We start from the raw sequence: 26,492 nt of genomic DNA, 5'->3' as shown, positions 1-26,492 counted from the left end.
TCCACCAGGAAGGATATTTTTACTTAACTCGTTGTGATTTAATACATTTTATGTTCCTTTCATAATGATATTCTAATATGGATAAATACAATGGTCATAGTAGAAATTAATCTTTTTAGATCAGAGGCACTATATTTCTTTTTTCTTTCTTTCTTTTTAAGCATATGTTATACCTTTTGTAGTTGTCTCATATTTCTTGGATATCCTGTTCTATTTTTTTGTTTTGTTTTGTTTTTTCCCCCAGTCTTTTTTCTATTTGCTTTTTTTTGTTTGTTTTTTAATTTTTTTTTTTAATGCTTGCAGCACCTGGTCTTCCTAGGTGGTCTCCCATCCAAGTACTTATCAGGCCCGCCCCTGCTTGGCTTCCAAGATCAGATGAGATCCAGCATGTTCAGAGTGTCATGGCTGTAGACTCTATTTGCTTTTTAGTTTTGGAGGTTTCTATTGAGATATCCTCAAGATAGAGATTCCACCCTCAGCTGCTTCCAGTCTACTAATAAGCCCACCAAAGGCAGTCTTCATTTCTGTTATGCTGCTTTTGTTCTCTCACATTTCTGTTTGGTTCTTTCTTAGAAATTCCATCTCTCTGCTTAAATTGCCCACCTGTTCCTGCATGCTGTCTACTTTATCCATGAGAGCCATTAACGTGGTAATCATAGTTGTTTAAAATTCCTGGTCTGATAATTCAAACTTCTCTGCCATATCTAATTCTGATGCTTGCTTTATCTCTTCAAACTGTGAATTTTTTTTGTTTTGGGTGGTTTTTTGGTTTTGTTTGGTTTTGTCTTATTTGTCTTTTAGTATGCTTTGTGATTTTTTCATGATAACTGGGCATGATGTACTTGGTAAAAAGAATTGCTGTAAATATGCCTTTAGTGATATGGTTGTGAGGTGTGGGGGGGAAGGGAAGCATTCTATAGTCTTATAATTAGGTCTTGGTCTTTTACACAGCCTCTGCCTGTGGACTGTGAACTTTACATGTGTTTCTCAGCCCCCAACCCCACCTTAGGTGGGACAGGATGGCTAGAGGGGGCTGGATTGAGCATTTCTCTTAGTTCAGTTAGGCTCTGATAATATTCCAACAGGTTAGACTCTGAGGGCAGGACTTATAAAAAAGGCAATACTCTGGCTTATTTCAAAAAGGCCCCATTTTCCCTCCTCTTACTGGAAGCGTGAGGGGATTTTTCTTCAATACACACTGTGAGACAGAGCCAGTAGAGCTCTTGGAGGTAAAACTCACAAAAGCCTTATGACTGGATCCCCATAAGTTTTTCTCTCTCAGACTTGTCCACACTGAGCTTCCAGGAAATTGTCAATTACAGTTCAGGTTTCCGTGCCCCAGCACTTGTTGTATGGTGCTGCTTGATGTGTCAATGTTGGTTCATCAGTTGTAACAAATGTACCTCTCTAGTAGGGATACTGATAACTGGCTATGCATGTGCAGGGGCAGGAAGTATATTGGAAATCTCTGTACCTTATGCTCAATTTTGCTGTAAATCTAAAATTGTTTTTAAAAATAAAACATATTTTTTTTTGTAATAGACTTTGGAAAAACTCCAAAGAAAGCCAAAAGATAGAAATAAAAGTTGGAGAAACTGAACTTCGGAAAAGAAGATAAAAGAGCAGTCCAAGGACAGTAGTACACGCCTGCCACAGCATGGGCTTCTGCTCTCATGATGTTGGTGTCAGGGGAGAGAAGGATGGCATTTCAACTCTAGGATACATCAAAAAGACAGTGGAAGAAATCTTCTGGTTTCCCTTTGTAAGCTAGCAAAGCTGTCCTCTAGATGGGAAAGAAAAGGAAAAGAAGAGCATGATCCAGCTCCAGGATTACACTGAATTTGTGGTGACAACAAAACATTCAGGTAGGAAATATCTACTACGAAGGTGGGAGATATGGGATGACCTCATGTACCCATTCATAATTGGATTGGATTTAAACAACAACAACTACAAAAACAACAACAACCTTGGTCATCAACATAAAGATATTTAAATATTTTAAAAATGTGTTTGAGAAGGGGCAAGTACTAAATGCATCACAACTAAACACTTTCCTGAGTGGCACGTTACATTTTGGCATCCTCTTCCTTTGCAGCTGCATTGGAGGTTCTCACTCCTTAATTTCCCTTCTTGGAGGTGATTTGGTATTTCTACCACCAGATGGCGATGTCCCACTGCTCTTCACTTACTATAAAAGAGTAGAGAGGGTCTTAAGAAATTTGAGGGTTGCTGGGGAGGGGTCAGGTTCTTTCGTTCCAGTAGGTATACAAATAAGCACTTGCCTTCATGCCCGAGAGCAAAAAGAATTTGGAGAGCGAGCATAAAAGGTCACGCAGTGGCTGCCTATTCCTCTCTTTTTGTTTTCTTAGTCCTTTGGTTTCCATGGGAATCTGTGTTTGAGTAGCAACTCTGAATCCATTTACTGCTCCTCAAGGCTTGGGGCTGAGCCCAGAGACTGGCTGTGAAGAACAGCAGGAGTTGAAATGGGTGGAAAGAAAAGATTTATTTGGTAAATTTAGATAGCAAAAGATGAGGACAGGTATAGGAGGAATGATGGGGCAGGCTTTGGAATGGAGTGCACAGAGGAATGTGAAAGGCAGACAATGTTTTAGTTCACATAAAATTGGGAACATTAAAATCTTTTCAAAAACTCCAAAATCAAGGGTACTTTGTCATCTCACCATAGATCATCTCAGGATACATTCTGGGCCCTATAGATTACCAGGTCTTCTCCCGTCCCTACCCAAACAGGTCAGTAGATATATGTCAGGACCTGCCTGTGTTTCTCCTGATGTGCTCTTTTGTTTCCAAAAGCCCTCTGTAGCAATTGATGAGAACAAAAGATTATCCTCTCTATTTCCCAAGTGTGGCTGAGTGCCCGGCATATAGTAAGTGCTCAGTAAAATATTTGTTGAATGAACGAACGAGCCCTAGAATATGATGGCCTTGACTAATTGTACTTAGTTCTAACTGTAAAGACAAACTAGGGATGGAGGAAAAAATTGTTTTTTCTGTCATCAAAATCATGAGGGTGTGTCTACAGCCATGCCACCCTGAACATGACCCATCTCATCTGATCTCGGACCCTAAGTAGGGTCAGGCCTGGTTAGTACTTGGATGGGAGACCACCTAAGAATACCAGGTGGTATAGGTGAAAAAAAAAAAATCATGAGGGTGTAAATGTCTTTATTCACAGATTGATTAAGTTCGATTAGGGTGTTTTGCTGTTGTTGTTCTGCTTAAATCGGAGGTTTTTCATATTTGCATTACTAACAGCCCCTGTTTCTAAGAGCACTTGCATTTCTGTGTGTTTGGGCTATTCATTTGGTATCTTTTCACAGATCGTAGTTGATCTACATAAGAACAGCATTCTACCTAGAGAGAGAATTTAGGCTTCCCTCTTAGTCCCTTACCCACCAGCCCCATCCTCTTCCTCACTTTCTCTCCCAAATCTCTGTTTAATTACCACGCTCTGTAATTATCTAATTTATTTGCTTGCATTTTTATTATTTGTCACCTCCCACAGGTAGCAAGCTCCTTGTGGCCTTCCTCACAGAAACTTCTACTCTAAATCTTAGAATCTAAATTCAAGTCTTAACTTTTTTTGAAAACTCCAATTTAAGTGAATTCTTCGTGATCCTTCTTTTAATCTTCTCACCTTCCCACCCTCCAACTGGAAGTGATCTTTCCTTCCTCAAAATGTGTACTCATTCAATATGCATCTCTCGGCACTCACATTGCTACCTATGCAGGACAGCATAATAATATCAGCCATCAAATGCAATGTGCTTGAAAGACTGGCCAGGCACTGCGCGAAGTGCCTTAACTAAGTTTCGCTAAGTCTCCACCACAATCCTATGAAGTAGATACTGCAAACCTCATTTTTACATGAGAAAATTGAGGCTCAGAGAAGCTAAGTAAAATACCCAAAGTCATGCAGTTGACAAGTAGTGAAGGAAATTTAATTCCAAAAACTCACCCCGTAATTCATAGCCTTTGGAGCACAGACTTTGTTATGAGATAAATGTGTTAGAGGGCCAATTTTGTAATTCACAGCTGCATGACTCTCAGCAAATTACTAACCTCTCTAAACCTCAATTTCCTAACTGGTAAAATGAGGATAACAATGCCTACTTCACAAGATTACTGTAAGAGAATGTAATTAAAGACCCTCACGTGACCTTGTCACAAAGAAGTGGCCCACAAAGAGTGGCTATTCCCATTACCTGCTTAACTGTTTTATCTCCTATACCAAATCAACATTCCTTCAAGAAAGATCTGGTTTTATTCTCTTTGCATTTATGACATCTAGCACAGTGCTTTATGTATAGTAACTAAGCACAGACATTTGTTTAATGGGGAGGGGGGAGGGATGAATTTATTGCCAGTGGTTAATCATTCTAAGTGAGGTCTCCCTTCTTTCCGTGGAACTTTATGCATACCTTTATGAAATTCTCTCACCCTAGCATGTCAGTGCTCTTAATATGAGCATGAGTGTGAGTCTATGTTGAGAAATGTATTTTTTTCTTCTTCTTACCTCCTAAATCCAGGTTCAGTGAGTAAAATATGAAATGCATTTAATAAACATTTGTTGAGAGTATAACTAATCGTAAGATCTAGTTTGGTCTTTATATCCCAAAGGAATATATACCTGGGCTTGGGTTTAAATCCTGGGGTGATTCTGCCATCTGGAGATACAGAACCATGAACCTGTAAGCTACTTTGGTTTTTGACCTCCAGAAGTAAAAAATATTTTCACATATTTTTTTACTTCTGGAGGTCACAAAGATCATCGGCAGGCCTGAGAGTTGTTGATGAACTATAATTTTTTTTTTTATTAACTCGCAATATGCAAATTAAATTATAATTCCATAGAGACTGTAATTGTAATTCCATTGTTGTCTCTCCCTGCAAAGGGAGAGACAACAGTGGAAAGAATGCAGTCAATCCCACTCTGCATTCCATTCAATGAGTACAGAATGAGTCCATTCTCTTGTTTTCTTGTCTCCTCTCTAATGTAAGCCTGAGTGTGATTCTACATTGAGAAGTGTGTATTTTTTATTTTACCTACCTACCTTCTCAATGCAGGCCTTATACCATCTGATATTCAGCCAAAGAAATGATCACCAGTTCTAGTACCAGAACAAAACTGGTCTCTGATACATTCCTTCTTCAGAGATTTTTAACTTTGACTCTAAGAGACTTTTGTCCTGAGTGACGCCTTTAGAAACTGACTCTCGTAGATTTATTGTTGCAGGACCCTATGTAGAAATTGTTGCAATAGACACATTTTGGTGATTAATGTAGATTTTTACATACAAAACACAGAAGTTAAAGCTGGGTGAGAAAATCACCTGGCCTAACCTAACGATTGCAGATAAGGAAACTGAGGTCTGGAGAGGTAATTTAACTGGAAAGTGGAAGAATCTGACTAGAACCCAAGTCAATGATTTTTCCACTAAAAATGGAAATACGTGTCGTATGAGCTCTATTCGTCAAGCAGACTTTCAATATAAGCTTCTGGAGGGTAGAAAGGACATGAGGTTATGTTCCCATACATCCTGCCCAGCTAGCATAAAGTGGACATCCGGTGGGTATGAAAGAATGGCCAAACTATACTTTCGTAAAAAAGTGCTTTTTGTTTTGAAAATCACATATTTTTTAATTCTCTTATTTTTAAAAGATTTTAAATTTAGAAGGGATTTCACAGTACTGTAATGATTATGACACTTTTTTGTTTGTTTCCTAAGATTTTAAATTATGTAATGTGATTTTGTTGAGTTTATTTTCTAATGCTGTTTTTCAGGTACCTTGGCAAGTGAGGGAAAGTGTTTCTTCTTCCTTTTCAAAAAAACAAAGTTAATTCTGGGATTCCATGCTGACTGAATAAAGATGGACAGCTTAGAAACAGTGTGTGTGGAAAGGTGGCTGAGGTTTACAGTATAAAGATAGGGGCAGGTGATGGAAAGAGTAACTCTTCTTGAGTAACAGGCCTATTTCTACCAAGTCTCCCTTTTTTACCCTCTCTTTTCTTTCAGACTCCCATCTAATTTTTTGGAAACACACACACATGCCTTGGTGACATTTATCCCTTGATCAAGATGGGAACAGAGGTCCTTAAACCAGATAAGACAAAGAAAGATCTAAATTTCATAGAATAGAGTTTGGTCATGAAGTTGCTCCTCCATCATCCCCAAATTTTTCTACTCTAAATCCACTGATCCTCAATCCTCATCTTTGTATAAACATTTATATGTATGTGTATACATATACACATAATATATAGAGATATATGTACATGTCTGTGTATATCTCTCTGTCTAGAGAGAGGAGTGAGAGATAATGTCTACAACATGAATGGTACATCATTGAGCCTCACATTAAATTCCATGGGATTAAGTGGATCATGGGATCAAGAAATGTACAAGCACTTTAAGATGGACAAAGACTAAGAAATCAAATAGTATACGATTTATTAATTAAATAATAAAACTACTATATTGCCATCCATTCTCATAGAAATGCTCAGTTGCAGGGAAGCACAGGATGCTCCACAATATACAACACAGCCCATACTATGCATTTTGAATTACCACATTTAAGCCAGTTGTTATTCACCTCAAACTCCCAAGTCCAAAAAAGTCAGCATTCACAGCGGTTCTTCTCTTAACTCTCCTCTCTTAACTCATTTGCTATCCTATTCCAGCCCCTTTGGACTTTCAGGTTACTTGTGGGATTTTCAGCTCCTGCTAGTTCTCTGCAAGGATTCTGCTTTGATTTGGCCCCATCAGATCTTTTTACTTTGAACTATCTTCTGTAGTAGAGAACCTGCTCTAATCAACTCCATAGGAACCATGTGTCCTAGCTCATTCTGTGGCCCTAAGAGCAGTTCCAGGATAGATGAGGAACCATAGCAAAAGTCGCCAAGAATCCTGTCTTAAATTATCCCAATTATAGATGAGGAATAAAGCAGTGGCATAATTTGGAAATGGAAATACTGTAAAAAAAAAAAAAAAAGACATCACCAAAAGATTGAAGTCCAGAATAGCTGCATAATAAACTGGATAGCATCTATTTTATTTTCTGTTCTGTACTAGGTACTTAGCACATAGTAGGTGCTCAAAAGATATTTGCTGAACAAATGAATGTGAATGAATAAACTCTGAGGGCAGACTTAAAAGAATTACACTTAAAATATAATTAGTAATCAATTAAACATCATCAAGAATTTTCTTAGTACTTAGTCACTGAAGGATCATTTTCCTGGGAATAGTCTCCAAAGTGGGGAACGGATTCTTATCTGACTGAAATAGTCTAAGATATGAAGTTATTGGAATGGAATTAGCTACTAAAATAAAATGGTCCTCACAAGAAAAAAAATAAGTTTATAAATTCTAGAAAGGATGAAGAAATTAATTTAAGATCAATCTTTTAAATTTTTAACATTTTACTTTTGCTCGGCTTCCCACTCATTCTTGCCTTGTTTCTTCTCCAGTTGGACATTTCTCTGAGATAAAATCTGGTTCTGGAAAACTTTGAAAAGTCACTTAACCTTTCTTGGTCTTACTTTCCTTATCTGAAAAGTGAGAAATTTGTAGATAATCCCCATGGCCCCTTCCATTTTCAAAGTTCTTGGGGAGTCCACTTGTTCCCCTTCTTAAGAGTTCTTCCTGAAGGCTATGACTATGTTTCTGTCAAAGGTTGTCAATTATTCATATTTTCTGACATACTTCAATCTATATGTTCCTATTGCTCCAAAGACTTGCCTCTGTGACTTAACTCTTTCTCTTCACTCTGATTTGTTCTTTTTAATGACTTCGTTTAACTTTTTTTTTGCCTTTCTCATCATGCTCCCCCACTGTTTGTCCCTGATCCCACATCCTTTGTTGATTTGTTGATTTTCTTTCAAATGACAAACCTCAGGATCCCCAGAATTTTAACAAATTGTTCCTATAATGTCTTCCTTGAAAACACACACACTTTCTCTTTCTTTCTCTTCTATCCCCTTCCTCCCTGCCCCCACCCTGGCCTTCCCCCACTGCCAGCAAAGCTCACGGCCCTTCCCCCACAACCTCCCTTTCCTGTTCCACTACCTTATCCTCTTCACAAATTCCATTTCCCCTTTATTTAACATGAGTTATATGGAGAAATGAAGGAGAGCAAAAAGAATAAGTTTTATCTGTCCTCTTATGAATGTTTAAATTCCTGCCATCCTTTGGAGAATTAACTCTGAAAAGAAACACCAGACAAGACTCAGTCTGAATGACCCTCCTTGATCTTCACTCCCTCCCTCTGCACGAAACACCATGGCAACTGCCACCTGAAAGAGGCCAGGCGGAAATCATCTAATAAGACCAGGGACTGTTTGTCAGTGTTTTCTTAGTAAAGTTTTGCAAAGGGCACTTGTCTCTTACTCTTTATTGCCTTACTCTCTTAATGCTAGCAAGACAAAAAAAAAATGTGGTAGTATATAATTATAAGAAACATAATTTATTGTAGACATTAACTAAAGGTCTTCACATTTTCTTTGGAAATTGAAAGTTTAAGTCATCCTCCAGGTCAGTAGCCAAAAAGCAAGGCCTATAACAGAAGCAGAAATCATCAGGATGGCAATAAAGTGCTGCATTGTGGTGAAAAAAAAAACACAACAACACAGCCCATCCAATCAGGCATTGTTTGGGCAAATTTCAATCAGCTGTTTATCGGCTATGAGACTTTGAGCAAGAAAGTTATTTTGCTTCTCTAAGGCTCAGTTTCCTCATTTGTAAAATGGGGTGTTAGGTGTTCTGCATGTCTAGGTCGGGAATTATATAATGCTTTCTTTGCAAAGTTATTTTAAGGATTAAATGAGATCCCATATTTAAAGGGCATGGCACACAGAATGCACCTAACCTGTGATTATTGTTACATCCAGTACATGCATTTCTGGAATCCTAGTTTACTTCTCTTACAATTAAAATCAAATTTCTCATAGGATTCTAACTCTTTGGGAGGTAGAGCAAATGCCTCCATAATCCCTGCTCTTCTGTAAACTAGCAAAAGAGGAATACTAAGAGCAGAGTATTGTCCTGAGAGAAGAGACCTTGAATAAAATGCCAAAAAATGTTCTGGACCCCCACATGACTGTAGCTGTATTATCAGGGCAAAAGCCACGATGAGTTTAGAAACTCTTTAAATGAGTTAAAAGTGTATGAATTTGAACATTGACAAACATTTGGCTAACAGTAATATATACATTTGAGAGGCGTGTTATACATTTGGGGCACACACCAGGTTCCCTTCCTGTGCACATGGATTCCCTTGGAAAAACACTGCAGTCCCCTAGGAGTCTAGAGTCCATGGTTTGGGAACCACAAGTCAAGTACAACTGTCTCAAACTTAACTCTGCAAGAAAAATCATTGAAGAGCTTGTTTAAAGATCTTAGGCCCCACCCCCAGAGATTCTGATTAAATCGATCTGGGGTGGAGGCTAGGAATGTGAATTCTGGATAAAATTCCCCATGTGATTACTGTGAGTCCAGAGGAGTGTATAGAGCTCTGAGAATTAGCCTTTCTGATTGGCTCCTCATCTTTCTCTTCCAAGGATCTCCTTCCAATCACCCTCTCTTTGTTCCCGACAGTTCTGGGCCTCTTTACTTGGAGTGGTGTGCTGACATCACCACACAGTGAGTAGGAAAATCTCTGAAAGTCAAACGTTATTGACTGGCTTTCTTTAAAAAGCAACAGCATGTCTTTGCTTTTTTTTTCTTTTCTTTTCTTTTCCATTTAAAAAAATGTTTAGTCTTTTTTTTTTAAGTTTATTGGGTAACATTGGTTAATCCAATAATATAGTTTTCAGGTGTACATTATAATTTGACATCTATATATTCTATTATGTGATTACCACTCAAAATCCAGTTTCCTTCAGCTACCATATATTTGATCCCCTTTACTCACTTCACCCTCCCCCTACTCCCCTATATTTGACTCCCTTTACCCCATCTACCTCTCCCCTCCTCCCCTACCCACTACCCTCTGGTAACCACTAGTCCATTGTCCATGTCCCTGAGTCTCTGTTTGTTTGTCCTGTTCATTTGTTGCTTTTAGGTTTATATCTCACATATAAATGATATCATGTGATTTTCAATTTTTTTCTGTCTGGCTTATTTCGCTTAGCATGATTATCTCGAGGTCCATCCATGTTGTTGCAAATGGCAGTATTTCATCTCTTCTTATGGCTGAGTAAAGTTCCATTGTGTATATTAGCCAATCATCTATAGTAGGACACTTTGATTGCTTCCATGTCCTGGCCACTGTGAATAATGCATATCTTTGCTTTTTAAGAACTTAATTTTCACACACAAAAAAATACCTTAACATTCATCTTAACTAATTCAGAGGCAACCTGTGCTCACAAATGAAGGATATGGAGATTATGCTCAAGTGGTCTGGCTTGAAAACTGGCTCCATGACGTAAAAAAAGTTCAGCAGTACTTTAAGCTATTCCTGAAGAGAGAACATTATTATTAGGCCACTAGCCAATATGGAAGCCAAAACAGAAATTTTTAGTACAATTAGAAAATATAAAAAGAAAGAGCCCATCTTTACCACCACCCAGAATATTTTTCCTAGAGCCTCTCATGTTCCCAAATGTGGGAGGGAACTGGGAGTAGGGTGCAAGGATAAGTCCCTTTTTCCTACCCTTTATTATCTTCAATGCCCTTGAGTACCTCTCCATTTACAAGGTCAAAAGACCATAGGACATTTTCCAAAAATTAAAAAATTCAATCACTAAATTACCAATTGAAGCAAGAAAAGTGTTGTTTTAATATTCTCTTCTATTAAGTGTCTCTCTCTCTCCCTCTCTCCCTCTCTCCCCCTTTCTCCCCTTCTTTCATTCTCTCACTCTTTTTCCCTCCCATCTTTTCTCCCTCACCCTTCCTCTCCCTCCTTCCCCTTCCCTCTCCACTTCACCACACACAGAAACCCCTTTTCAAAGGGGCTTTTTTCCAACTCAGTGGAGTAAAGTCTTTGCCCCTTTGTGGGGAAGGCTCATTAACATTCCCACAGCAGCATCTCTTCAAGGATTTTACTTTTGTAACTCTGTGGAGAGGTCAAGAGGCCACAGTGGAGAGAGGTAAAAGGGGGGAAAATGGTAAATGGGGGAGGGCAGAAGAAAGGAGAGGAGGGGAAAGAGCCCTTCCTTTCACAATAAGGCCAGCAAGAAGGAGGGTAGGAAAAAAAAAATGGAAAAGACAAGATAGACAAGAGACGGATATTGTACCCCCAAATCTACCCCCTGGAGATTTCATAGACTCCTGAGAAAAGCAGAAAGCTATATTTTTTCCCTCTCCTTTCTATTCCTCAAAAAGGAAGTAAATGATGGAAACAGTAGGATGAAAGGGTGACAGGACCCAGTCTATCCCACTGAGAAATCAGAAGTTTTCCTGGCCCCGGTGTTCCCACTTTTTCTACAATAACAGCCCCGTGATAACTGCACTGTCTGCCGCAGAGGAGTTAACAGGGTGAGTTAGACAATGTTAGCAAAAGCTCCAAGGGCGGAATGTGAGGGAGCCACCCAGGGTCCTGACCCCAAAGGACTGGGAAAATAATGGAGATTCAGTGAACTCCAAAGCAAAGATCAGAGTGCTTCCCAAATCGCTTCAGATGTGGGTACCTGCTTCATTTATCACCGGCAACCCTCCCGCCATCTGTTCTCTCTCTCTCCCTTTCTTAGTATTGCCAGACTAGCCTGGACTTGTATAAGGGAAGAAATGAAAGTAACTTCAAGTTTGCACCCAACACTGTCACTGAGCTATGCTTTGCTTTTCTCTGAAGATGTAGCCATCAGAGATTTACATCATTAAACTCTAAAGGGGAAAATAATTCCCACTTTCCTAACTGATGGTGTTTCGGATGCTCTCTCATCTCAGCGAGAAGAATAAAGGGTAAATAAGGTTAAAAGAAAAATACCTAGGCATTATAGCTAGAACATAGGGCATATCTGGATATTCTATGCCCAATAGCGCACAATATTACTCAAATTCATGTAGGAATAGCATGACCAGAAGTTAAAAAACAAAAAATGAATCACCTTGAAGTGCGCAGACTGAGCAGGAGAGACCCGGTTGTTTACCAAATGATGTATTTTAGAGATGGAGGATATTCTTAAAGGTCAAGCTTCGTATCTAAAAGAACATTCTTTCCACAGAATCCTTGACAGTTGTTTTTAGCCTGGTGAGAATATATTAACAGAGAGCTCACGAATCCTCTGGAGAGTCCATCACATTATTAGAAAGTTCCTTTAGAGTGAGCTCTAAGTGCCTCCTTGTAGCTTCTTCCACCCTGGAGGGCCACGGAACTCAACTACATCATCTCAGTGGTGGTGGCCCTTCAACCCTGAGAGCTGGACAGGAATGGTAGAGACAGAAAAGCCACTGACCTGCTGCTATTTTAAATGAGATTCCTTAAGTCAATCACTTTTTTTTTTTTTCATGCTTAGGAGTCTCGTAGCATATTGTACCTTTAACAATATAGAGCGGGGAAAATACTAGAGAGCCAGATGCACCTGGCTTCCAGGCCCGTCTCTGTTACATCATAGCTGTGCAATCTTGGATAGGTTACTTAACCTCACTGAGCCTTTTGGTTCATCTGTAAAGAAATTCATCCCTAAATGGGAGTGGTAAAACCTGCCATGCTAACCTCAGAGTTGTAATATGCAAAATATGTCATGTACCTGAAAATAGTCTATAAATTATAAACAGCTCTACACACATTAAGTTACTATTATACTGACTGTTCATCTTTATCATTTTACCAACCTTTCACATCCCCATTTTCAACCGGAGATAGCAGACTTTTTGGCCTTATTATCAGGATATATCGAAAAGTTCTTATTTCAGCTTATACCCCAGAAGCAGTCACATTATCAAACAAGGTGGCATAGAATCATGAAAGAACCACAAAACACTGTGAAGATCTTTGAAGAGTTAGAAGAACAAGTGAGAGACATTTTCTGAACAGACAGCACAGGGAGAGAGAGGCCGGGAGTCCTGGCAGGGAGGAGAGGGTTAAATCCTTTCCTCTGCAGTACAAAAGAAAAGAGTGTGCGGAAAGATTAGGATTTTTGCTTTTACAATGGGAGCTGCAGAAGCGTAGGGAAGAAGCTGAAGAAAAAAAAGGGGGCGTCTCCCCTTTAAAGACTTGCAGAGATTGAGAGAGAAAGAGAGAGAGTGAGTCAGGGACAGAGAATCAGAGAGAGAGAGGGCGCACAAGTCTGTCTGTCTGTCTCTGGAAAGAGAACATCTCTGCTTCACAGTGATTTGCACTGAGGGAGAGGCATCAGTTGGCTTCAGATCCAAAGGGGAGACCAGACCAGGTCACCCCGGTTAAGACTAAGTGAGCGTTGCCCCTCCCTCTCCCACCTCTCTCTCTCTACCCGGGAATGTCTCGGCGAAAGCAGCGGAAACCCCAACAGTTAATCTCGGACTGCGAAGGTCCCAGTGCGTCTGAGAACGGTGGGTGCCTGAGGAGGGGTGGGGGAGCCCTGAATCCAAGCTTGTGTGGGTCAGGCCAGGGCAAGGGGAGGGCACCCGGGCCATGGGCGAAAGCAGGGGGAGGACATGGTCACTGGGGGTTTGAAGGAGTTGAGATGCAGGGAGTAAGGAGATGACCTGTGCTGGGGAGAAGCCCCGCTTGGCTTTTCTCAGGATTGATTCTGTTTGTGTTTTCCTTGTTGTTTTTCTCTGGATGAAATGGAGTTTTCAAACTGGCTCTGTCTCCCCACCCAAGAGTTTTCTCCCCAGGTCCCCCTTTGCTCACTGGTCTTTGTGCCGTTGCTAAGTAACGTCTTCAGACCTGAAGACCGTCTCTTAGGGGTGGGATTCCGCCCTCCCCCCTTTTTTTTCTGGAGAGTTGGGTTGCAAGAGAATGAATTGGATAAACGTGAAGGTTCCCTTGAGGGAGAAGAGAAAAAAGTTTCTCATTGTTGGGCTGAGCTGAGAGCAGATCAGAGCTCCCAGAGGGACACAGCTAATGTCGGTCAGATGCGGCCTGGTTTGGGGTGTGTATCCGTGTCACCTGGGGTAGAGCCCGGAGGACAGGTCTGGATGGGGCTTAGGTTTGGGCTTCAAGGGAGGCCAATCTAAGAAAACATGTGTGAGTTAACATACTTGTTAATACACACATACCGTTTTATGAGGATATTATCACCTCTTTTTAATTAACAGATTTTCTTTAGTGGGGGGGCGGGTAGAATTTCATGTATTCTTTTAACATTCCAAAGAAGCATAGACAATAGAGCAACTAGGGTATAAAGAAGTGACATTGCCCAAAGTTTCAGAAACAGAGGCAAAGTCAGGACAAAAACTTAGGTTTCCTGATGTCCAGGGCTGATGGTGCTCACTCTACTAAATGAGGGTTTTCCACACTGGCTTGATTGTGGGTAGAGCTGGGCCAGAGTCTCAGAATCTATATCTTCGCAAACATCCAGGTAATTCTTAGGATCAACAAGTTTTGGACATAGTGGTCAGTGGTATGACTATATATGTTCACACTGTGACAGTTTGGAGTCTCGGCTCAGGGAGAAACTGGTTATTTAGCAAACAGTTGATTCACCCAACAAGGTAGTGTAGGATTAAGCACAAGGGCTCTGAAGCCAGACTTTCAGGATTCAAGTCCTGGCTTCACCACTCAGCGGTACAATTTCAGTTGGTTTACTTTGATGCTCTATGCCTCAGTCTCCTTATCTGTGAAATCGGGATGAATATACTAGCTACCTCATTAGGTTATTGTGAGAATCGAAATGAGTTAATACATGTAAAGCACTCTAAAAAATAACTAGCATAAATAAGTACTTAACTCATGTAAGTATTGTCATTATCATTATATGTAAGGACAGTTGGCACTTCCTGCAAATGCTGAAATATACCCAAAGTTCAGGAATCGCTTGGTGAACTTCAGCATTTCTTTATAAGATGTGTGCCATGAAAAGCTCTAGGAGAATGTATTTGTAGTGACCAAAACTAAATCATGGATTTGTTTTTCCACTTGTAAAAAAAAAAACGACTTGAGATCACGGTCAGTGTTCCCTGTGCTATGGAACAACCTTAACAGACCTCATGTTTTGGGTAGAACACATCCTCCTCAAATCACTGCTTTGCTGGGATCCTACTGTGCCCATATTTAGAGGCTCATGGTGGTGGCATCCTTCCCTCCTGGGACACATTAGCCCTTCTTAATGCCTCTGCAGGCCGGATGTTTCCTCTTCTTGTTCTATAGGAGATTTCCCTGAAGACCCTCAAAGTTGCCTCCCAGTCCTGCTCCCCTGCTGGCTCGATTGTGGAACAATGCTGACTCTCCCCAATTCAAGAGACATCCTCTCACCTCTCCCAAGTCCGCTCACCCATTCTCCATACCACAGCTCAGGAAAAATTTGTGAGGGAATCAGAAGGAATCTTTAGCAACTGCCCTGACTGGATTCTCAAGCCCCTTGAGCTGCTGCTTCCACTTGGGGCTGCAAACACTTGGGGGCATGGAAATGCTGCTCCAAAGCCTTCCTCCTAGAAACAGTGTAAGCTTGAACCTAATGTCAGCAATTAATTTCTGTTGAAATATTGCCTTTGAGCCATGAAAGTCAGAAACATAAATGTAAGGAGCAAGAAAGCAGTAGTGACCTCATAGGATCTACCTTAGGAAAGCTTAAGGGTTTTCTGATCAGAATTCGTCTGAAAGTGAAAGATCTGGGTTACTTACATGACTTGGAGTGTCACTGGGTCTCATCTGTGGGGTGTGGTGGCTATATTTGATGAAACCTAAAATTACTTCCTGCTCTTATAAGATGTATAAATTTCTCATCACCTCCTTCTCCGTAGACAGGGTTTCTATTTGCTTTTGTGGTCTTCAGACTCTTGACTTTTTCTTCTACCTCAGAGACATATTCTTGTTCTGCATGCCCCAAAATGTTTTTTTTTCTTATTTGGTGGCTCTTATGTGTGTCCTTTGGTGTAGCTGTGAAACTATAGGAATCATTCTGAGCATCAGCAGACATTTATTTAGCAGGCTAGCGTGCCACTAAGGTTTTCAGCAGTCTTTGCGTCCTTTTAAGCAATGTTGACTCTATGTGACAAGCAAATGCTGAACTGAGCCTTTGTTGCACATTTTAAAAGCCTCATCTCTGCAGTGACCTAAGATGTCACCAAGAAACAGTCTGCGAAACCTGTTTTTCAACCCTATTTTTGCTCAGCTTCTTTGACCAGAACACTAAAACCTAACAGTTATTGCACATAAGTGATGAGAAGGAAATAGTCTATTTACTTCAAAACTCTGGAGACAAAAAAAACATCTCTCTCCCCTACAGAGTCTAGAAATCTGGATTAGAGAACATAAGGGATGCGAATAGGGAGAATGTAAACTAGTACATCTGGGAAATAAAGGAAATGATCAGAAACCCAGATATTTAGTGAGAAGGAGAAACCAGGACAACAGCCAAACAGATCTAGAGGGAGAAATGGAAAGCTGGCAGAGAGCAAGAGCAGCAAAAGGGGAAAGAAGGCAAAAGCATAGTTTTAAGGGCTCTGTTCTCTTAATAGCTAGAAGTAGGGAACATCATCTCTCAGGCTATTAAGTCCTGAACCTTTCAGCCCTAGGAACTCTTGAGTCAAAAAGAGAACATTTCTGTGTGGATAGAAGTAAATCAAGTATGATGGCACAGAGTACTGGTTTTCAATCTAGCTTGGACTTTGAAGCTGCATGACCTTGGGCAAGTCCCTTCTTCTCCCAGGGCTTCATCCTTTAAATAATAACGCTCATCACTAATATTTGTGGAGCATTTACTATTTGTCAGGTACTATGCTAGGCCCTTTATGTAATTCCTCTTGTTTATTCTTCCTAACTCTCCTATTATTACCTCCATTTTCTTTAAAAAAAAAAAAAAAAACTTTTTTATTGTGGTAAAATATACATAAACAAAATTTACCATTTTAACTATTTTAAGTGTAAAATTCAGTGGCCTTAAGTATATTCAAAATATTGTACAATGATCACCACTATCCATTTCCAGAACTCTTTCATCTTGCAAAACTGAAACTCTATACCCATTAAACAATAACTCCCCATTCCTCCCTCTTCTCATCCCCTGCCAACCACCATTCTACTTTCTGTCTCTATGAATTTACCAATTCTAGGTACCTCATATAATGGAAGCATATAACATTTGTCCTATTCTGTCTGGCTTATTTCACTTAGCATAATACTTTCAAGGCTCATCCATGTTGTATCGTGTGTCAGAATTTCATTCCTTTTAACGGCTACATCTCCATTTTAAAGAAGAGGAATCCAAGCTTGAGATAGATTAAGAAGTTTTCCCAAAGTCCCAAAGATTAGAAAGTGATAGAACAGAGACCTTAACTCAGGTCTGTTTGATTCAGAGCTGTCACTCTCAATCACTAAGCTCACCCAGTGAAGGGGTTTGATCTCTAATGTCCCTTCCAGTTCCAAATTGGTATGAATTCCATGTTAAGTTCTGAGTCCTTTGATGTAAAAAAAAAAAAAAAAAGTCCATTAAAAAAAATTTCTTATGTTTGATCTAAGGTATTTCTATTCTGGAAACGAATATATTTTTGTCACTTAGCACTGGATGTACAAATCATTGTGTCTTTGTCTACTGTGCTGCACAGGCCATGGGTACATTAGTAGATGTGGGTGGCAAAGGAGTATGTGCATTTAGAAGAAGAGTGAAGAAGAGAGGACAGGACATTATCCCTTAGAAATAGTCTATAGCAACAGTTACAGAATCAATTCATAATTACGGACACTACCAATTAGTGTCGTTCCAACAATAACAGTAAGTTTAGGCAGGTGCTTAAAAGTGTGTTTTGTTTCTTTAATGGCTGGACAATGCTTGAACTCTATGTAAAACAAAGCCTTTCATCTTGCAATTAGAAATGTGGCTCAAGACGCACACTGGGAAAGGGAATACAGTCCCTTAAAATCACAGTCAGGTATAAATCATTAAATTCTATGTATAGAAGCAGGATACAAGAGAGCTAAAGTGTAGCTATGGACAGAGTAGAGAGGAGCCTGACAGGAAGATTCAGCCGTGAACAGCTCATTTTGCCTATGTCCTAATTTTGGCCGGGCTGAGCACAGAGGAGCAGGGTGGAAGGTTTGATGGGGAGGGCGGTACTCTGATAGGTACTGTGGTTCTCACTCTTGGCTGGACAGTGGAACCACCAAAGGAGCTCTGCATACTGATGCCTGGGTCCTACCCTTGGGGATTCTGAGTTAATTGGTCTGGGGTGTGGCCTGGCCATCGGTTTTTTGAAAGCCCTCCTAGTAATTCTAATAGGCAGCAAAGTTTGAGAACCACTGTTCAACTAGACCACCCTGGTGCGCACGACCCACCTATTTTTCTCTTTGCTCAACCGAGCCATTCTCTCCCTAGCCTAAAGCAGCAGTTTGATGGGCCACCAGGTTTTGAGAGCCACCTAGTTTCCTTTTTTCTTTTCATTTCAGCACTTTATAAATTTAAACAAGCATGTCCAGGTCTTAGTCCTACATCCATCCCAGATTTTGCATGTGACCCCGGGTAGCTTACCTCACCTTATCTGCTATCTAGGCACACCATTACCAGTTTAGTTTATTCCAATGTTTTTTACTTCATTTGTGTCTGCCTAAGAATCCTGCCCCTCTTTTCAGGGTAGGCAGTGCGTGCAAAGTGCTGAGAAATAGAGGGTTCTTCTTACAGGTGGCTGTTGATCCGTCACCTTTCACCAGGGACTAAATTTACCTTAAAGAAGAGTGCAGATCAAATTACGCATCAGAAAGCAAGTTTCATTAAAGAGTAAGAAAGGGAACAGTGTTTCCCAGGAGAAGATGAAAAGAAAAGGATTTCTTTTCTTGTTGGAAGACTTGACAAAACAGCAACTTGATATCAAATGTTCAATGCTAATTAACAAATGCTCAGTAGAAAGCTTCCATCTGATTCCGCGCCCTTACTGAGGCCAGAGAGCAAATGGCAGGTAAGAGCCACACAGGGCCCTTTCTCTAGTATTCGGGAAGCTGCACAATGTTGATGTGCTTCAGAAAGCACAGCACAAGAGTCGAAATTCTGAATGCTTCTTTCACTGAATTACTGTGTGGACTTGGAAAAATCACTCAACCTCTCCAAGTTTCAATTTCCTTATGTGTAAAAAGTAAACAACATTGCACTAACCTGTGACTTGCCATAATTGCAACAGACCCTCCACTCCTTCATTGTAAGGGTCAGGCCTGGAAGCTCATAGTTCATCTGTTTCAAAGCCATCATTCACATTAAGATCCTTATGATTACCTGAAGTTTCAAAACATAATTCAGTAAAATGTTTCAATTTAAAAAGATAGCAAAATTTATGTTGAAAAATGGATGTTATTAATATTAGGTTGTTTCAGCTCCCGCCATAAGACTCCCTACCCTTGATATATGCCAATGATATTAGCCAACTTCTTACCTCAAAAATTAATAAGATTAATAAGCAACATGACAGACTTAATTTTAGTATATGTATATTTGTTTAGTTTGATTATCTTGCCACTGACAATGTAAATTCTCTAAATTCATAATATTTGGGAGTCCCCCACAAATTTAAAGTCCCATATGTACATATTAATACTGTCAAGAGTTTTTCAAGTTTTTGTCCCTACAATACTTCTTCAAGGAAGACAGCACAGCTACAATATTATCATTTTACACAAAAGGGAAATGGTGGCATAGTGTCCCTTGACTGATCACCATGCCTCAATTTACCAGCCCGGCAAGAATAGAACTGAGATTAGAACATGGATTTACTGGTGCCCAGGCAAATCACCAAACTAAGGACTCGTGGTCACCTCCTTGTAAGATATTCTTTGAGGAAGCAAGAAATCCATTAAGATTTCAAGGTAGAAAGAGAATACAGAGTACCTGGTATCTGAATAGGAGGTGGCTTCTGTAGCAGCGAGCACGTATTAAGTCATTTCTAGGCATTCAAACCAGGTCGGAGCTGAAAGGGGCTTTAGACACAGCTTGCCTAATGGCCCCTGCTGCATTTTTTCCCGTTGTTTCAAGAGACGCTCCCCTCCCCCAAGGTTAGAGCTAAGTGGGCCTCTAGAGGCCTCTGGAGGCTAGTATCTCCTCAAGCCCATCCATCCTTAATAATGAAAGTGTGTGTTGCAAGAAAAGAACAGTGAAGTAAGAAGGATAGAGAAGAGGGTGCTAAATAGAAAATGGCTCCTTAAATAAGCATGAATTCTATAAGTTATGTGTGGGACGGGTGATCTGTGGAATAACTTGCATTTAGCTATTATTCTAGAGGAGAAGGGGCACGGAGTAAAGGGACTTGCAGGGTGGAGTCCTGAAATGACTTCCTTGGAAATTCTACCTTGCAGCCTCCCAACCTGAGAGACTACTTTTGCAGAGGGGTGGCGAGGGTAGGGCCGGAATGGAGGTGAAGAAGACAGAACAAAACTTGGGGTATTTTGAAGTGCCGATTGAAGGGTAGATGTTCTGGGCCTCCCCTCCCACTCTGGCCTCTGAGGCTCATCTGAGGCGATCAGACCACCCTCTGGAGTCCACGTTTTCCAGGCTCAGCGGATCCTTTATCCAAAGAAAAATAGGAGAAGCCTGTCGCTTTGCTCTATTGAGCAGGGTTGTGTTTCCCACTGTGCCCCCTTGAGCTTGCTGGGGGTGGGGGCAGGCCTGGGCAAGGACATCTGGAGATGGGGGGGATCCGGCAGAGAGCGAGGCAAGGTAGACTCCCACCATGGCCCACAACACCTGTCACTGAGCCTCGGGAAACCCCGCAACGCTCTGGGCTCCCGCCCCAACACACCCACCTCGGCTCCAGTTCCCTCCTCTTCCAGCTCCCGCCTCCCTCCCTAGCAGCTCCACCCCACAAACTCCCCTCCCCAGCAGCTCCTCCCCCACCTCCCCTCTCCCAGCTTTCTCGCTCTTGCTCCTCCCTCCTCCGCCTCCTCGATCCCCTCCCCCTCCTCCGCGGCTCCCTGCCCCCGCTGCCTCCGCGAATCTCCATCTCTGCAGTCTGGGCCACTGGGTGCGGAGGCTGCCGCAGCCCCGGGGGCCACCGCTGCCTCCCCCAATCCCTATACCCATTGTCTCCCACTCCACCCAGCCCTCCACCTCCCCCACAACCATGGCGCACGAAGCCGTGAGAAGCTCTCTTCTCGGGGTGCCCTGCGGGGAGCCAGCGGAGCTTGGAGGTGCGGTAGGGCCCGGCCAGGGCAGGGGTCGGGGCAGAAGGGACGTGCCTGGGGGAGGGGAGGAGGACTTTCGGTGGAGGGGATCAAAACACGGTTCTCTGCATAGGCCCTTGTCCTCACACCCATTCCTGCCTCGCGCCCGCGGGAGGAGGGGGGTGGAGGTGGGGGTGCAGAGGAAGGCAGTAGCTTGCGCGTGCCCCCTCCCCCCATGCTGGGGTTCTCGTATCCAAGAGGGTCAGGACTGAGCTCTAGCCTTCTGCTTGGCCTGATGGTGAGCTCATCTCCCCACCCCCAACTAGCGGTTACTGAGCTCGTTGTTAATGAGAGCCTCGGTATACTCATTCCAATCGCACCACCCACGCTCTCTCCTTGTCTTCTCCCCAGGTGATGCTAGCGAGGAAGACCACCCCCAAGTCTGTGCGAAGTGTTGCGCACAATTCACTGACCCAACTGAATTCCTCGCCCACCAGAATGCATGTTCTACTGATCCTCCTGTAATGGTGATAATTGGGGGCCAGGAGAACCCCAACAACTCTTCGACTTCTTCTGAACCCCGGCCTGAGGGCCACAGTAGTCCCCAGGTCATGGAAGCAGAGCACGGCAACCCCTCAGATTCTGGGTCCTCAGTGTCCACAGATCCCAACTGGGGCCCAGAGCCGAGAGGAGAGGATTCTGCGGGGCATTTTCTGGTCGCTGCCACAGGTACAGCAGCTGGGGGAGGTGGGGGCCTGATCTTGGCCAGTCCCAAGCTGGGAGCAACCCCATTACCTCCAGAATCCACCCCTGCCCCCCCTCCTCCTCCACCTCCACCCCCTCCCCCAGGTGTAGGCAGCAGCCAATTGAACATCCCTCTGATCTTGGAAGAGCTCCGGGTACTGCAGCAGAGGCAGATCCATCAGATGCAGATGACTGAGCAAATCTGCCGGCAGGTACTGCTGCTTGGCTCCTTAGGCCAGACCGTGGGCGCCCCGGCCAGTCCCTCAGAGTTATCTGGGACAGGGACTGCCTCCTCCACCAAACCCCTGCTTCCCCTCTTCAGCCCCATCAAGCCTGTCCAGACTGGCAAGACACTGGCACCTTCTTCCTCCACCTCCTCCTCCTCCTCAGGGGCAGAAACACCCAAGCAGGCTTTCTTCCACCTTTACCATCCACTGGGGTCACAGCACCCTTTTTCTGCTGGAGGGGTTGGGCGAAGCCACAAACCCACACCTGCCCCCTCTCCAGCTCTGCCAGGCAGCACAGATCAGCTGATTGCTTCACCTCATCTGGCATTCCCAGGCACCACGGGACTACTGGCAGCACAGTGTCTTGGGGCAGCCCGAGGCCTCGAGGCCTCTGCCTCCCCGGGGCTCCTGAAGCCAAAGAATGGAAGTGGTGAGCTGGGCTATGGGGAAGTGATGGGTCCTTTGGAGAAGCCTGGTGGACGGCACAAATGCCGCTTCTGTGCCAAAGTGTTTGGCAGTGACAGCGCCCTGCAGATCCACCTGCGCTCACACACAGGTGAAAGGCCCTATAAGTGTAATGTCTGTGGCAACCGCTTTACCACCCGTGGCAATCTCAAAGTGCATTTCCACCGGCACCGTGAGAAGTACCCGCATGTGCAGATGAACCCTCACCCAGTGCCAGAGCACCTAGACTACGTCATCACCAGCAGTGGCCTGCCTTATGGTATGTCTGTGCCGCCAGAGAAGGCTGAGGAGGAGGCGGCCATGCCAGGTGGAGGTGTGGAACGCAAGCCTCTGGTGGCCTCCACCACAGCGCTCAGTGCCACAGAGAGCCTGACCCTGCTCTCCACCGGTGCAGGCACAGCCTCGGCTCCTGCGCTCCCTGCTTTCAATAAGTTTGTGCTCATGAAAGCGGTAGAGCCAAAGAGTAAAGCTGATGAAAATACTCCTCCAGGAACTGAGGCCTCCACCATCACCGGGGTGGCAGAAAGTGGCACAGCAACCCGCATGCAGCTAAGTAAGCTGGTGACTTCATTACCTAGCTGGGCACTGCTTACCAACCACTTTAAGTCCACTGGGAGCTTCCCCTTCCCTTATGTGCTAGAGCCGTTGGGGGCCTCACCCTCTGAGACATCGAAGCTGCAGCAACTGGTAGAAAAGATTGACCGGCAGGGAGCCGTGGCAGTGGCCTCTACTGCCTCAGGAGCCCCCACCACGTCTGCCCCTGCAGCTTCATCCTCAGCCTCATCTGGACCTAACCAGTGTGTCATCTGCCTCCGGGTGCTGAGCTGTCCTCGAGCACTGCGCCTGCATTATGGCCAACATGGAGGTGAGCGACCCTTCAAATGCAAAGTGTGTGGCAGAGCCTTCTCCACCCGGGGCAATCTGCGTGCACATTTCGTGGGCCACAAGGCCAGTCCAGCTGCCCGAGCCCAGAACTCCTGCCCTATCTGCCAGAAGAAGTTCACCAATGCGGTTACTCTGCAGCAGCATGTTCGGATGCACCTGGGAGGCCAGATTCCCAATGGTAGTACCACGCTCCCTGAAGGTGGGGGAGCTGCCCAGGAGAATGGCTCCGAGCAATCTACAGTGTCCGGGGCAGCGAGCTTCTCCCAGCAGCCATCCCAGCAGCCCTCTCCAGAAGAGGAGTTATCCGAAGAGGAGGATGAGGACGAGGAAGATGAGGAAGATGTGACTGATGAAGATTCTCTGGCAGGAAGAGGCTCAGAGAGTGGAGGTGAGAAGGCAATATCAGTACGAGGTGATTCGGAAGAGGCATCTGGGGCAGAGGAGGAAATGGGGACTGTGGTGGCAGTAGCCACAGTAGGGAAGGAGATGGACAGTAATGAGAAAGCAGTTCAACCACCTCCTCTGCCACCACCGCCGCCACCACCACCTGACAGCCTGAATCAAACACAGCCAATGGAGCAGGGAGGCAGTGATGTTGCAGGAGGCATGGAAGAGGCGGGGAAACCTCAGAGGAGCTCAAGCCCACCGTCAACACTCACCCTCGAAGGGGAAGGCAGCAGCACCACCTTGGTGGAGGAGCTGAACATGCAGGAAGCAATGAGAAAGGATCCAGGAGAGAGCAGTAGCAGAAAGGCCTGTGAGGTGTGTGGCCAGACCTTTCCTAGCCAGGCAGCTCTGGAGGAACATCAGAAGACCCATCCCAAGGAGGGGCCGTTCCTCACTTGTGTTTTCTGCAGGCAGGGTTTTCTCGAGCGGGCTACCCTCAAGAAGCACATGCTGTTGGCTCACCACCAGGTACAGCCCTTTGCCCCCCATGGCCCTCAGAATATTGCTGCTCTTTCCTTGGTCCCAGGCTGTTCAACCTCCATCACTTCCCCAGGGCTCACCCCCTTTCCCCGAAAAGATGACCCTACGATCCCTTGAGCCTGTTTTTCTGTGCCTGCTACCCTTGGACCCAGGTTGCAGAGAAACCTAGAGCTCTGCAGAAGGACTTCCAAGATTTATGAGCCCTTATTTGTTTCTTCTGAGTTCTTACATGGTATGTCTCAAGTGGCTTTTCTCTAGTCCCTGAGCTTGGAAATTGTTGTGTTTACAGGGGATGGCCCCCTGAGGAATTTTTCTTCCCTCTTCATTGATTGTACCTAAGGAAAATGGATTCTCTACAGCTTTCACATTCCCAAGGGAAATCCTCTCCAGCTTCCTTGGGGTGACCATTTTCCCCTCTCCTTCCTTTCCCTTCCCCTTTCCTTTTGGCAGGTGCATCTGAGCACCCACATTTGGAATTGCAGCCCAGCCCGAAGGGGCCGGCAGCTGTCCCTGGAGGGCCCAGTGCCCCTCCTCTCTGGTGACCTGGTCAACCTGCAGGACCCCAGCTGGTGAGGGTGGGTCCCCTGTCTCTGTGGAACCAGTACACATCTTTCCTGTCAAGTGACTCGCCCACCAAGCCCAGGAGTTCCAGCTCCACCACACTTCAGGCCTGGCACCACCAGTGCTGTTTCGCCTAGGAACTGTGGCTGGGAAGGTGCCTCCAGCATTGGGGTCCAGAGAGGCCAAGGAGAAGAAGAGAGCCCCTCTCCTCTTGTTTAAGCCTCCTGCATCCAAGGCAGTGCCTGAGAAGCCCATCACAGAAGAGAAGTAACAGCATGTTACTTACTGTACTTCTCCTTCCCCCTGTTCCAGAAGGTGCCAGCAGTGAAGCTGCAGCAATATCTGTATCTGCGGCTCAGCCTAGGGAGTAGGGAGAAGTGAAGGGTATAGGACACTCTTCCCATGAAACTCCTTGATAGTTACATGAAGGCAAAGGTATTGTCTGGTCGATATGCCGTGACATCTCCAGCTTCTCATATTCCTTCGTCATTGCCTCTCAAAGTTAGGGAACAAGTGGATTATTTGCCAAGAGGTCTCCTTGGGATATTTTGGGAAATGTGAAGTTTATATCTTTAACAAATGTTGGTGAGGGTAGTTGCAGAAGTAATGATGCAGAGTTGAAAAGTGTTGCTAAAGTATAGGGATTTATGCTGGGAACCTGCGTGATTAAGAAAGGGCCATGATGTAAGGGAGCGGACCTTGAATTCTTGATTGAGTGGATCTCATGAATGTTTTTTTTGGACTAATGGTGACCTGGTGTACAGCAGTGCACCGCAGATCATAGGGGATTCCCTAGCACTAGTGTGCTTCTAGTTTTAGATAACTCTCCTTTATTCCCTGGCCCCTTGTATTTCCCTGATCTTCCTCTCTCAAGGCCCATTTCCTCCCCATTTGCCTGTCCATGGACTGGGGTTTATGTCTTTGCTATTGTCTGGTTCTTAAGAGTCCCAGACTTTGAAAAATGAGCTCCAGGTGGTCCCTGCCTCTCTGTCTTGTAATGAGATGTAGTATTTACTCTTAACATAGGATCATTTGGAACAGGAGTTCTGAGGAGGAGAGAATGTTGGTTCTGCTGATGACTGACTTGAATGATGGCTTCTCCTCTGAAGGTATAGGCTCCAGAGCTTCCTAACATAGTAAAATGTGAAGAGCAGTCAAGGGAGATGTTAGTGTCTTTCCCTTTTCATTAAAGGTGTTTTAACCAAATATTTGTGTGTTTTCTTTATTTCGTGACTAAGTAGCCAGCTGGGGTGTGATATGGGCATTCCTTAGCGTTGAGATTCCCTTCCCACCTACATCTCCTGCCAAAAGCCGAACATATGGTGTTGAAATATTTATTCAGCCTTGTCCTAAAACAACCTCCAGTGAATGCAGTTTTCCTGTGGAAATGGAGTTTGTGCTCTCAAAAGTTAGGGGTTTGTCCACTGTGTGCAGTTTTTGTTTAGATTTTCTCTTTGCCACCAGGCTTTTCTGTTTTTTTCTCCTTTTGTTGTT

The 26,492-nt window shown here is 43.7% G+C and overlaps 1 protein-coding gene and 1 pseudogene across 1 annotated transcript; one reads left to right on the top strand and one right to left on the bottom strand.

Annotated features, from left to right (window-relative positions):
* Positions 1 to 294: 294 nt before the first annotated feature.
* Positions 295 to 413, bottom strand: LOC112484973 (annotated as a pseudogene).
* A 20,535-nt stretch (positions 414 to 20,948) lies between these two features.
* Positions 20,949 to 26,204, top strand: SALL2 (spalt like transcription factor 2). The gene is given in 4 exon segments (XM_006918329.3): positions 20,949 to 21,216; positions 21,601 to 24,424; positions 25,033 to 25,094; positions 25,097 to 26,204. Coding segments are annotated over 4 exon segments (3,126 nt in total). The 5' UTR covers positions 20,949 to 21,149; the 3' UTR covers positions 25,270 to 26,204.
* The last annotated feature ends 288 nt before the right edge of the window (positions 26,205 to 26,492 follow it).

Source organism: Pteropus alecto, unplaced genomic scaffold, assembly GCF_000325575.1.
Source record: "Pteropus alecto unplaced genomic scaffold, ASM32557v1 scaffold1197, whole genome shotgun sequence".
In the NCBI taxonomy this organism is placed as follows: Eukaryota; Metazoa; Chordata; class Mammalia; order Chiroptera; family Pteropodidae; genus Pteropus; species Pteropus alecto.
This window is presented reverse-complemented; position numbering and strand designations above follow the sequence as displayed.